This window comes from Ochotona princeps, chromosome 13, assembly GCF_030435755.1.
Source record: "Ochotona princeps isolate mOchPri1 chromosome 13, mOchPri1.hap1, whole genome shotgun sequence".
Classification (NCBI taxonomy): domain Eukaryota; kingdom Metazoa; phylum Chordata; class Mammalia; order Lagomorpha; family Ochotonidae; genus Ochotona; species Ochotona princeps.
Genome location: NC_080844.1, coordinates 6,441,789 through 6,454,108, shown reverse-complemented (window position 1 = coordinate 6,454,108; position 12,320 = coordinate 6,441,789). Strand labels below are relative to the sequence as shown.

At 61.1% G+C, this 12,320-nt stretch overlaps 2 protein-coding genes across 3 annotated transcripts in view; both read left to right on the top strand.

Annotated features, from left to right (window-relative positions):
* The first annotated feature begins 960 nt into the window (after positions 1-960).
* SLC18A3 (solute carrier family 18 member A3) lies at positions 961-2,845 on the top strand. Its single transcript, XM_004583320.2, has one exon. The coding sequence runs from the start codon at positions 1,209-1,211 to the stop codon at positions 2,820-2,822; it is 1,614 nt and encodes a 537-aa protein (XP_004583377.2). The 5' UTR covers positions 961-1,208; the 3' UTR covers positions 2,823-2,845.
* Positions 2,846-7,298: 4,453 nt separating this feature from the next.
* The window catches only part of CHAT (choline O-acetyltransferase), a 44,981-nt gene continuing 39,959 nt past the window's right edge, over positions 7,299-12,320 (top strand). The window contains exons 1-3 of one of the 2 annotated variants that reach the window (XM_058671400.1): positions 7,299-7,379; positions 11,297-11,485; positions 12,023-12,141. In XM_058671400.1, the coding sequence (XP_058527383.1) occupies positions 7,314-7,379; positions 11,297-11,485; positions 12,023-12,141 (374 nt within the window). In that variant the 5' untranslated portion in view covers positions 7,299-7,313. Of the gene's footprint in view, positions 7,380-11,293; positions 11,486-12,022; positions 12,142-12,320 lie in introns of both variants that reach the window. The other variant, XM_058671399.1, reaches the window with a different exon arrangement.

The following is a 12,320-nucleotide window of genomic DNA, read 5'->3' as shown; positions in this document are numbered from 1 at the left end:
AACCCTCAAGGTTCCTGGGCCCAGAGTGCGCCCGGACTAATCCTGGGGGTTCCAGGGAAAGGACGAGGCCACCTCTCCCCCCCTCCCCCCGGTCCCCACATGCTCCTAGTGGGGAATTTTTTTGTCTGTTTTTCTGCTGTGACAATTTGCCCAAGGACCGGTCTGTCCCAGCCTCCCTCCCTTCCTGGGGAGGGGGCGGGGGTGATTCATGCGGGGGGCGGGGCCAGAGGAAAACTTGGGGAGGGGGTCTGTGCCCGGGAGTCCCTCCGCTCGCGCGGCTCGCCCCGTGCCAGCTGCGAGGACAGATGGACGCGGACTCGGCTCACCTCGGGGGCTCCCTGCCCGCTGCGCACCGACTCAGGCCGCGGCGGAAATCCAGAGTCCCCGGCCCCCACCCCCTCTCCGGGGGGGGGGGATCGGGGCGGCGGGGAACCTGCTGGTCCGTCCCTCTGCCCCGCGGGGACTTAGCCAAGAGGAGGGGGCGCGAGTGCCGGCGCCTTGTGCGGCGCGCCCACCCCGTTATCCCCCACCCCAGGGGCTGTCCCTTCCGGGACTTTCCCTCACAAAGACCCCCTAACTGGGGCTCCCAACCCTGAAACGCAGTAAGAGCGGACCCCTGCCCGGCCGCGCCCCGCCCCCGGCCCCCGCCCCGCCGACGTCGCATTAGCATGAGCCACGCAAGTGGCCGGGGCACCACTTGGGGGCCGGGACTCACCGCGTCACAGCCCCGAGTGGAAGCGAAGGAGGAGAAAAAAAAAAGAGGCGGCGGCTGAGGAGGCGAGAGCGGCCGCGCGGGGCGGGGAGGGGAGCGCGGCGACAGCGGCGGCGATGCCCCTCGGCCGGTGCGCGCGGCCTCACAGCGCGGCGGGGGCAGCTCCGGGTGCGCCCCGTGCGCAGCGCGGCCAGTCTCCGGCCGCAGCCTCTCAGCGCCCCTGAGCACGGCGGCGGCGGCGGGTCCCTCGGGCCGGCCAAGGGCGCGGCGGCGGCGGCGCCTCGCGGGACGGAGCCCTTGTCTTTCCCGGGGCACGGGGCCATGCGCCGTGCAGCCACCTGAGGCACAGGGTGCTCTGCGCGGCGAGGACCGCGCTTCCCAGCCCATCCACCCTCCACCAAGTCCCGCGCTCTCCTTTCTGCACTGCGGGGGGACGTCGGCGCCCTCACCTGCTGGATAAGCATCCGCAAGAAGAGCCTCGTGGGGGGTAGGGGGCATGGAATCCGCGGCGCCCGCGGGCCAGGCCCGGGCTGCAGCCAGCAAGCTGTCCCAGGCGGTGGGCGCTGTGCTGCAGGAGCCCCGGCGGCAGCGGCGCCTGGTGCTGGTCATCGTGTGTGTGGCGCTGCTGCTGGACAACATGCTGTACATGGTCATCGTGCCCATCGTGCCGGACTACATCGCCTCCATGCGTGGCGGCCGCCACGACCCCACGCCCACCACCGAGGCCTGGGTGCCCACTTCGCCACCGACGCCGACACCAGCCCCAGACAACACCAGCGCCTCTGCGGCCAACGCCTCGGCTGCCCCGACGGCTGCGCCGCGGCCGGCTGTGTCGGGCCTGCTGCGGCCGCGCTACCCGGCCGAGAGCGAAGACGTGAAGATCGGGCTGCTGTTCGCCTCCAAGGCTATCCTGCAGCTGCTGGTGAACCCCCTCAGCGGGCCCTTCATCGACCGCATGAGCTACGACGTGCCGCTGCTCATCGGCCTGGGAGTCATGTTCGCATCCACCGTGCTGTTCGCCTTCGCGGAGGACTACGCCACGCTGTTTGCCGCGCGCAGCCTGCAGGGCCTGGGCTCCGCTTTCGCCGACACGTCGGGCATCGCCATGATCGCTGACAAGTACCCCGAGGAGCCCGAGCGGAGCCGCGCGCTGGGCGTGGCGCTCGCCTTCATCAGCTTCGGCAGCCTGGTAGCGCCGCCCTTCGGCGGCATCCTCTACGAGTTCGCCGGCAAGCGGGTGCCCTTCCTGGTGCTGGCCGCCGTCTCGTTGCTAGACGCGCTGCTGCTCCTGGCCGTGGCCAAGCCCTTCTCGGCGGCTGCGCGGGCGCGCGCCAACCTGCCGGTGGGCACACCTATCCACCGCCTCATGCTGGACCCTTACATCGCCGTGGTGGCCGGGGCGCTCACCACCTGCAACATCCCCCTCGCCTTCCTGGAGCCCACCATCGCCACATGGATGCAGCACACCATGGCCGCGTCCGAGTGGCAGATGGGCCTAGTCTGGCTGCCGGCCTTCGTGCCGCACGTGCTCGGCGTCTACCTCACCGTGCGCCTGGCGGCGCGCTACCCCCACCTGCAGTGGCTCTACGGGGCGCTCGGGCTGGCGGTGATCGGCGCCAGCTCCTGCCTCGTGCCCGTCTGCGTCTCCTTCGCGCCGCTGGTGGTCTCGCTGTGCGGCCTCTGCTTTGGCATCGCGCTGGTGGATACGGCGCTGCTGCCCACGCTCGCCTTCCTCGTGGACGTGCGCCACGTCTCCGTCTACGGCAGCGTCTACGCCATCGCCGACATCTCCTACTCTGTGGCCTACGCGCTCGGGCCCATTGTGGCGGGCCACATCGTACACTCGCTGGGCTTCGAGCAGCTCAGCCTGGGCATGGGCCTGGCCAACCTGCTCTACGCGCCGGTACTGCTGCTGCTGCGCAACGTAGGCCTCCTTACGCGCTCGCGCTCCGAGCGCGACGTGCTGCTGGACGAGCCGCCGCAGGGCCTCTACGACGCCGTGCGCCTGCGGGAGCGCTCCGCACCCGACCCGGTCGGCGAGCTAGGCGACCCGCCAGACCCTTTGGACGCGTGCGAGGACGACTACGACTACTACTACACTCGCAGCTAGCCGTCTCCGCTCCTGCTTCGGGCCGCCCCGCCCCCACCATCGGGGTTAGGGCAGGTGGAGGGGAGGAGGGGAGTGGGGAGAGGAAGGGGAAGGAGAGGAGTTGCACCGGGGGCGCACTGGCCAGCTCAAACTCAGGGCCCGCCTCCTGTAACCAGGACCCCCGCCTCACCCGCTCTGCAGCGTCCCTGCCAGAACCTCCCCCTAGTGACCCGTTCAGTGGCCCCTCTCCTTGGTCCGACCGGGCGTGGAGCACCGAGGCAGGGGAAGGTCGGCGGCTGTACTCCAAGCCGAGGGGGCGGGAGGAGACCTACGAGCCGCCACCTCGAGCCCCTAACCCCTCACCGTTCACCATGTAAAGAGCGCGGTACATCTGTCTCTCCCTCACTTTTCTCCCTGTGCCAAACACAGCCTGCGTTGCGCCGCCGGTGCCTCTGTTCCGAATTAATAAACCTTATCTATCTGAAGAGCTCGAGTCTCTTTACTGGTGGGATGGGCGCCAGAGCATAGGGCCCCATCTCCCCGGACAGTGTGGTAAGTGAGTCGGCCTCACCAAGCCTCCCCATTCCCGAACCTGAGCGCGTGAGAAGCCTGTAGCTCCTTTGCAACTAGGACAAGGACTCCTATTGGTCGTCGCCCCCCAGAACTCGCGCTCCGCTCAGCTGGAAACAGGGCCTCTGTGCGCTGGGGTCCAGTACAGCGCCCTAAGGGGTGGCGCATGGGGGAGCCCAGGACCTGCCGGGGCTGGGAGCACCGGGCTCCGCCCTCGGAGGACACTCCCGTGCCGGCCACCTAGGCTTCCCTTCCCACCCGTATCCCGCCCCGTCCGGCCTTCAAGGAGGCAACAGGAGGCCAGCCATTGCGGGTAAAGGAAGAAGAAACACACCGGCCGGGCTTTGCGGCCCGCAAAACGGCATCCGCGGTGTGTTTGTGTCCGTGTGCGCGCGCGAACGTTGGAGAACCGGGGCTTCCCCAGGAAGGGGGGAGGGAACAGGTGGCCGCTGGCGCTTCATCGCAGCAGGTCCGGGTGCTGAAGGGAGAGGACCAGAGTGTGCGAGCTGGTGCCAGCCACCGCGGCCCATCCCGAATGGAAGCAGCTTACCCGGCGTTGTTAGAAGTTTCCAAGCCCGGTCTAGAGAGTTCCGGTCCTGAGAGCCCTGGCTGGCGCTGGGGGCATCCCCCTCCACCACTGCCACCAAGGTCCAGAATCCATGGAGCGGTCCTTGGGTCGGGGGCGCCTGTGCCAGCATTGCCAAAGTAAGCTTGTCTGTCCCTGGTGTGTGTGTGTGTGTGCGTGTGTGTGTGTGTGTGTTTCCCCTTCTGAGTGTGCATCTGAGTGAGGCCTGTCCTTGTGGGTACTTCTTTGGGGGCTTTCTATCTAGGAGGCAGTGGTTTTACTTGTCCCTGGGTCGGGTTTCCAAGCACCCTCCCCCATCTGTCCTCAGGAGAGACCCCTCCATTCCACCTCCCATCCCCCAGCGCCAGCTGGGATGGGACGGTGACAAAGAGGGACCAAACAGGTCTTCTACTTTTTATTATTAGTATTAATATTATAAGAGGGTATAGGAAGGGTGTGGGCCTGGCCTGCTCAGACTGCCTCTGACCCGCTCAGACTGCTTCCGACCCAATCCTCCCCAGGACTGCTGCGTGAGCAAATGCTGGCGGGCGGGCATCTTGGTGCTGGGGGAGCGCAGGCGTGGGACGGGCTGGGCAGGGGGCAGCGGGCAGGGGTGGAGCCGCGTTCCCTGCGCCCTTCTCGAGCTCCTCCGGGAAGCCGTCCGGACAGGTTCCGGGGACCGGGCGGTGGGAGGGGGTGGGGGGGACCGATGACAGAGAGCGGAAGGGAGCCGGGGAGGGGTTCGGGAAGGAGGAGGGACGCTAGCAAAGAGGGGAGGCGCGTCGGGCTCACCAGCAGACAGTCGGGCGGCCGCGGAGACCCAGCGACGTCGGAGGCTCCAGCGAGGACCCAGGCGGCGGCCCCCCTGCGCAACCGACGCGCCCCTCCCACCCCGCCCACACTTACTGGCGACACCGGCCCCCGCCACCCCCACCCTACGTCCGCGTCCTGTTTGGTGCTGTGCTGCGGCGACCAAGGCGGTGGAGCCAGGGAGAGCAGGTGAGAAGGGCCGGGCGTGCAGGCTGGGCTCGGAGCCCCGGGAACGGAGGACCGCGGGTGGACACGCTGTGCCGTCATCGCAACCCGGGCTTCAGAGGCCCTGGGACTCGCTGGGTCCTCAGAGTCCGGTACCGTGGTGACCGTCGGGGGAGGCTAGGGGGAGGGGAACGGCTAGGAGGCTGCGAGATGGTGCTGCCCAGGAGCTTGGACTTGCGGAGTGCTTGGAGCCTCTGGGTTGCCGCGCCTCTGAGCTCCCCGTGGCCGGCCAGACACCGGCTGAGGGCCGAGGTCTGTGCTAGCCGTGCGCAGGAGGAGGGTCCGCGGCCCCTGGAGGTGATGGTGCGCGTGCGCCTACCGACTCAGCTGTTTGCAGAGGGAGTGGGCGGTGGGGCGCGACCAGGTGATGCCCGACCAGACTAGACTGGGCGCTGGGTGCTCTATTCTGGAGACCCCTACTCCAGGCAGTCTTTAGGAGGCCCGGATGGCGGCTGCTTGGATTACATGGGAGCTGACAGGCCAGGACCACCGCAAACTACCATACCAGGGTCAGCCGGGATCCTGAAAACCTGAGTTTGCGGGAGGTGGGGTGGGGGGCCGGCAGGAGGCTGGGCACCCAGAAGAGACACTGGCCTTACCTTGTCCAGGCGCCCTCTCCGAGGGGCTGCAGGGCTCCTTCCACTGGGCTCAGCTGTAGTCCTGGGCAACTCCTTGTAGTCCTGGGCAACCCCTGATGCACCTGCCCAGGTTCTGTGATGGGGAGTTGTGTCCCAGGGATACAACTCGAGGGTGAATTGAGGGGTTTTGAGTACTTGGCACCTTGAGATATGTTGCTGGCGGTCAGAGAGATAAGAGCAGGTGGCACCTTGCAGTGTAATCTGGGAAAGGGGAAGGGTGTGGAGCTGTTTAAGGTCCCTGGCTCTTCGTGGGGAATATGGACACGCCTAGCCTGCTAGGCAGGGAGATGCTGCTAAGTTTCCACCTGCAGAACTGAGACATCTGGCTAGGAGGTACAGAAATAGGAAAGTGTGTCACGGGCCAAAGTCAGACCTCTGTTAGTAGTGGCGACCGACTGGGATCACCCTGCCCCTGCCTGCCAGGATTTTACCATCTCTGCCCCGTGCCACAGACACGCACTGCCTCCTACCCTGGCTGTGCTTCTGGGTGTTCTGTCTCCTCCTTTGCCTTCTGCACTAGGCAGGACTGCTGTTGGTGGTATAAGAGGCTAAATTCGACGAGCTGTAGGTTCTTGGGGGGGGGAATGGTGGGTGCGTTTGGTGGAAGTTGTGCATGTGTGCCTCTTGGGGCACCTCAGAATGCTTCCCACCACCTTCAAAACTGGCCTTGGGCAGTGGGCATTTAGGCAGTTAGGATGCCAGGTAGAGACACCTGTGTCTCAGAGCACATGAATTCAAGTCCCAGCTCTGCTGCTGATCCCACCAATGGGCACCTGGGAGCAGCAGCAATGGCTCAGGTAGTTGGGTTCTGGGCAGTCCTGCAGCAAGGGAGTTGTGGATTGAGTGGGTCCCTGGCTCCCAGTTTCAGACATTGTGGATGTGTGGGGAAGGAATTGGCAGGTGGAAGTTTCTCTCTGTGTGTGTGTGTGTCTCTCTCTCCCCCTCCTCTAATAACAAAGACAAGATAAAAACTGGTCTTACTTTTCTTGGTCTGTACTTTCCAAACCTGCTTCTATTGCTTCTATCCAGGCTCCCAGGAGCCCAGACCAGAGACCAGCTAATTCACAGCTCATCCAGCAAACCCTGGGGCCGCCCCCACCTCACTGTGCCCAGAGCCCCTGCTCAAGCAGAGAGCCTTCAAGGGCGTTGGACCCATTCAACACACATATCCATTCATGTACCACGTGTCCCTCCTCTTCAGCTAGCTAGCTAGCCATCATCTACCTGCTGCATGCCAGCCCGAGATCACGCACTGGTCTGGATTCGACTCAACCAAGTGCCAAGCAGTTGTGTCCCAGGCATGAACTAAGAGAGAGGATTGCAGGAGGCCCCTCCTACATTTGGAGGGGAGGCAAGCCCAGCCCTGCTCATCCCTTCACTGCTGCCCTGGGGTCAGGTCCCAGGTGGAGGGTGCCTGCAAACCCTCTCCTCTATGGGGGCTCAGAGAGAATAGTCATGCTCAGGGGCCAGGTCTGGGGTCTGCAGGGGGTGTTGGAGGTGGGCACTGAGATTGGATCCAGGCTGGAGAGTGAGACCTCAATATGCTACAAGTGGTCTCTAGCCTCCTCGCAGGGCTGGGGTGGGAATCCTACTGTGGGAAGGGAGAGTTTGTGGCACACCACTGTGATTCATGCCTTGATGCCCTCACTTCTCTCTTCCCAGGTCTCCCCTTTGCTTGCCCAGCCCAGCCCAGGAGTCCCCAAGATGCCCATCCTGGACAAAGTCTCCCAGAAAATGGCAACGAAAATGGCCAGCAGTGAGGAGGAGCCTGTGAGTGATGCTCGGAGTCCCACTCCCCCCTACCTTTCTAGGCCCTGCCTGGAGCCCAGAAGGCCTGGGAGCTGGGTGGGAGTGGCCTCAGGGCAAGCAGAGACTTGCTACAGTCAGACTTCCTAATCCCAAGGAAAGCCCTGACTCTGGACCCGGAACCAGCTCTCTTCCTAGAAAAGCCTCATCCCACCCCAGGTTCACTCCCAGTAGAGCTGCCTATGGGTGAGGCTTCATTCCCTTCTCGCAGCCCCAGCTGCTGTTGGACACTAGTTCAGCCCAGGGGCCCTGGCCACCACCTGCACCAGGCTACGCTCTCAGAGGCCTGCATCTTCCTTCCTGCCTGGTCTTCGTTGTTGCACCTGTTGGCTTTTCCCCCCTCTCCCCTCAGCCTTGGTCTGGTCCCATCAGAATTTTCTTTGATGGCTCTGATTAGAACTTTCTGGTTTCTCCCCCGTGAGGCTGTCAATGACAGTTTGTCCCCCAACATATGCAGCCCAGCCAAGTCTCTGCTGTTGTCTGTGGCTCATGGCGTACTCCCTGCCCCAGTTGGACTGCAGTGGAAATTGCGTCCAGCCCAAACTTCCCAAGAAATCCTGCATCTATAGGCTCCAGAGCCCAGGAAAGCCTGAGAAGGAGCCCCGTGAGGCTCAGATGCCCATGCTCAGCCTTCCTGCTTCATCTGCGAGCCCACCCACCCACTGGGCTGAGCCCAAAGCCCAGAGCAGCATGGTCACTCCTGACCGAGCTCCAGCCTGACACACAAGCAGGCCCTCTTGCCAGATCACCAGCTGCGCTGGGCTTTCTGCTCTTTTTTCCACCTCCTCTCCCCATTCTCCCCGCCTCCCCCCTCCTCCTGCAACCTGTACCCCAGACCACAAGAGCAGGAGGAACAGAAGTGCCTGGGATGGGGATGGGCAGCCCTGAGGTGCTGCCCAGGCCTGTGCTGGCATTGCTCCCTGGGGCAGGAGCAACCTCTAGCAGGCACCGACACCCCACCCTCTGCCGGGGCAGTGAGCACCAGAGACAGGATCAGACAGGTGGATGGCCGTCACCCACTCCGTCAATGCACACTCATGCCATCAGCCTCTGCCTGGGCAGGACAGGGCGAAGCAGAGCGGGGGCGGGTGGGGGGCACACCCTGCAAGACCCCTCAGTTCACAGCTCACCAGGGCAGGGAGGGGCATCAGAGAAGAAACCCTTCCCTCCACCCTTGCTCCCTGGAAGGTAGCCTGCTAGCCATCAGCCTAAGCGATGCTGTTTAAAATGCTGCTTGCCTGAAACCAGCGGCTGAGAGAGGGAGAAGAAAAGGGGCGGGGCAGACAGAGTGACAGCTGGGGAGGAGCAGGGCAAGGGGTCTGTGTCCTCCATCTGCCACCTGACTTTTTAGGTGGCCTTCCACGGCTTTGCGTGTCCTCACCTGTGGATAGGTCAGCATTTCCTGCCCTGGCTGAGTCACAAAGGCGAAGAAGAATCACCTAAGGCCCTAAGTGATTCCGCTAGGTTAGAGGAAGAGGGGGTGTCCTCTCTGCCAGGCAGATAGTGGAGGTGAGGTCGGGCAGTGGAGAGGTCCTGTCCGGATTCCGGCTACACGTGGGGGTCCCAAAGATGGTAGGTTTCCTGGGACAACAGTGTTACCCCCAATGATTCCTTTTGTAAAGTGGTCGCTAACATGGGATACCTTGTAATGGGGTACATATGTGTACATAAACTGAGCAAATTGGGCAGTGGGTCTTTGCATTTTGTTTCTTTGCATTTGGAGTCTTTGGGGTGCTCCCTCTGACTCTTCCTGTGTTCCATATACATATACGTATATGTGTATGTATATGTATGTATGTATGTGTGTGTATATATATATATATATACACATATACATATATATATCTCATGCGACTTACTGTTGCTACTCCAACCTGACTGTGCTTTGGTACCTATCACTCAGCCTCCCTTTATCGGCATCCTTTCCAATCTCCAGTCATTACTGTTGTACGTTCAGGGGGAGGAAGTCTCCACATGCGAGACGGCGAAGGTGTCACGTTAGTCCGGCGTACTCTCCTTCCTGTAGCCAGCTCCATCCATTTTGCTGCTGATGCCCAGGTTTCATTCTCTTTTTGAAGGCTGCACTCTAATCCACAGTGCCCATATGTCACCTTTGCTGTGCCCATTTGTCCTTCCGTGCACACCTGAGTTGGCTCTGTATCTCCACTGTGCTGCTGCGGGAATCGGGCCATACATCTGTTTGATGTGTTGATTGTGTCTCCTTTGGATCTCTCCCTCGGCATGGGTGAGCAGGGTGAGCTGGTAGACCGACTTTTGGTTTTCAGTTCCTGGATGGCTGGACTGATTTGCATTCCCACTGGCAACAGCCACAAGTTTCCCTCCCTCCTCACCCTACACCTTTGTTATTTTCATTCCTCACCCTGCACAGGGCTGCTTAGCGTTCGCAGTTCCCTGTTGGCCAGCAACAGGGAGCATCTTTACACAGGCATGTCAGCCACTTCTATTTCTTCCTTCTAGAACTGTGTCTTAGACTCCTTTGCCCATTTCTTCCTCCCCCCCCCCCCCCAAAGGTTTGTTTGTTTTCATTTGAAAGGCAGATTTACAGAGACTAGGAGATGTGTTTGCTTCGGCAGCACACACACAGAGTAGGAGAGGTAGGGAGACTCCTTTCTCCGCTGTTTCACAGCTAGAGCTTAGCTGCCCTAATCCAAAACAGGAGCCGGGAGCTCCCTTCGGGTCTGCCACATGACTGCAGGAGCCCAAGGACTTGAGCTATCCTCCACCATTTTCCTAGGTCATAAGCCAGGCGCTGAATGAGAATGGAGCAGCTGAGACATGAACTGGCGCCCATATAGGATACTTATGCTGCAGGTAGAGGATTAGCTGGCTATGTCCTTTGCCCATTTCTTAAGAGATCTGTTTGGCTTTTGTTGAGTTTCTGGCTAGGAATCTTTTGTCAGATGAATGGCTTGCAAATATTCTCTCCCATGTCCTAAGGTTTTATAATGCATCTAACCGGGGCCAATTGCTTCTCCCACTTAGTTCTCTCTGTATCCCTCTAGCTAGGAGTTGTTGTTTATAGGCCACCAATGAGGAACTAGGCTTGAAGAAGTTCTCTGTATCCCTCTAGCTAGGAGTTGTTGTTTATAGGCCACCAATGAGGAACTAGGCTTGAAGAAGTTCAGCGGTGTAAACTTCCCCTGCACCTCCACCCCAGCCCTAGTTCCCACATAAAACACCATCCTTTTACCTGCTTTCCCACCTGGGAAGAATTTCCCAGCGAGCTCAGGGCGGGCGCAGTGGTCCCAGGAAACGTCCTAGGGGATTCCGGTCATTATGGCAGCACTGAGCCATGGTTCCCAGCCCATATCTTCTCTTTCTCCAGGCCTCCCTGGGAAACTAGTTAGTCCCTTTCAGATCAATTGGCTCCTAGATGCCCAGCTGGGAACCGTTGGAAATGAAGAATGGTTGGCAGAGAGCAGCATCGGTGGCAGGCAGAACCGCTGCATGTTAGAGCCACTCTATATGGTTTATCACTTAAGCACCTTCACCTCCATTAGTTCTGTGCTCCTCTGAGGCCATCACCTCCACTTTGCAAGAGAAGAGACCTAGGCAAATAGGGCGGGCATGCCTTGTTCAAGGTCACGCAGCTGGATCGAAGCATGATCCCAGAGCTTTCAGAAGCCAACAGCAGGGTCTTTATGGTTGTGCTTCCCTGGGGTGGGCAGGGCCAGGGGTAGGGGTAGAGGGGGTGCGAGGAGAGGGACAGGACACAGGCAGCAAGCATTTCCTAAACACACCATCCCGTTGAGCAGAGCCTTAGAAACTGGCCCCAGGATAGGGAAGCAGAATGGAAGGCACGGGCGGGACACATGCACAGAGAGGCACAGCCAGTGCCTGGGAATCCTGTCTTCCAGGAGCTGCCCAAGCTGCCAGTGCCCCCCCTGCAGCAGACGCTGGCTACCTACCTGAAGTGTATGCAGCACCTGGTGCCCCAAGAGCAGTTCCGGAAGAGCCAGGCCATTGTAAGGCGGTTCGGGGCCCCTGGTGGCCTCGGCGAGACCCTGCAACAAAAACTCCTGGAGCGGCAGCAGAAGACAGACAACTGGGTACGGGCTAATGATAGTGGGGGAGACTTTGCGGGAGGGGGCTGCACAGGGACCCATATGCGGGGCAAGAGGCAGGTGGAGGGAGGGATTTGGGTGAGGAGCAGGGGCCAGGGGTTGAGCATCAAACCCACAGGATAGGAACTTTGGTGTGGAAGAACAGGCGCGAGGAGACAGGGACTTAGCAGGTGTATGCTGAAGGAATAAATGCAAGCATGGATGAATGAATGAATGATTCAGCACTTTCCAGATGGTATTGTAGTTCAGTCTGACATGACTTGCACCCAGTCCTGGCACTTGCCAGTGGATGCTGCAGCAAAGCCCAACCAGCCTGCACTTAACTGACTCATGCATGCGCTACTGGATGCAGTAGCCCAGCCTAGCTCTCCTGCAAACCCAGCTCATATATAGGCCGACAGGTGTCTCGATTGTCCCTTGGGGTGACCAGGATGGGATTGTGCAGTACCACAGGTCGAGTGCACCTGCTTGGGTGAGTGGGGGGTGATGAGATAAAAGTGCCCCCTCCTGACCTCCTTGCAGGTGTCTGAGTACTGGCTTCATGACATGTATCTCAACAACCGCCTGGCCCTGCCTGTCAACTCCAGCCCAGCTCTCATCTTTGCTCGGCAGCACTTCTATGACACCAATGACCAGCTCAGGTGCGGCCACAGCTTGGGGACCCACCCAGGTAGGGCATGGGATCCAAGCACCCTCACAAGGGTGTGCTTCCTGGGGTTCCAGTGCCCCACGGGACAGCTGCCAACCGCATTTAACTGTGGGTGCCCTTGAGGACTCCTAGGAAGATGCTCCTTGAGAGCAGGGGAGTGGCCACTCATGG

Excerpts from the sequence above, each read along its gene's own strand:
- SLC18A3 (XM_004583320.2), top strand. The coding sequence starts at position 1,209 with ATGGAATCCGCGGCGCCCGCGGGCCAGGCCCGGGCTGCAGCCAGCAAG.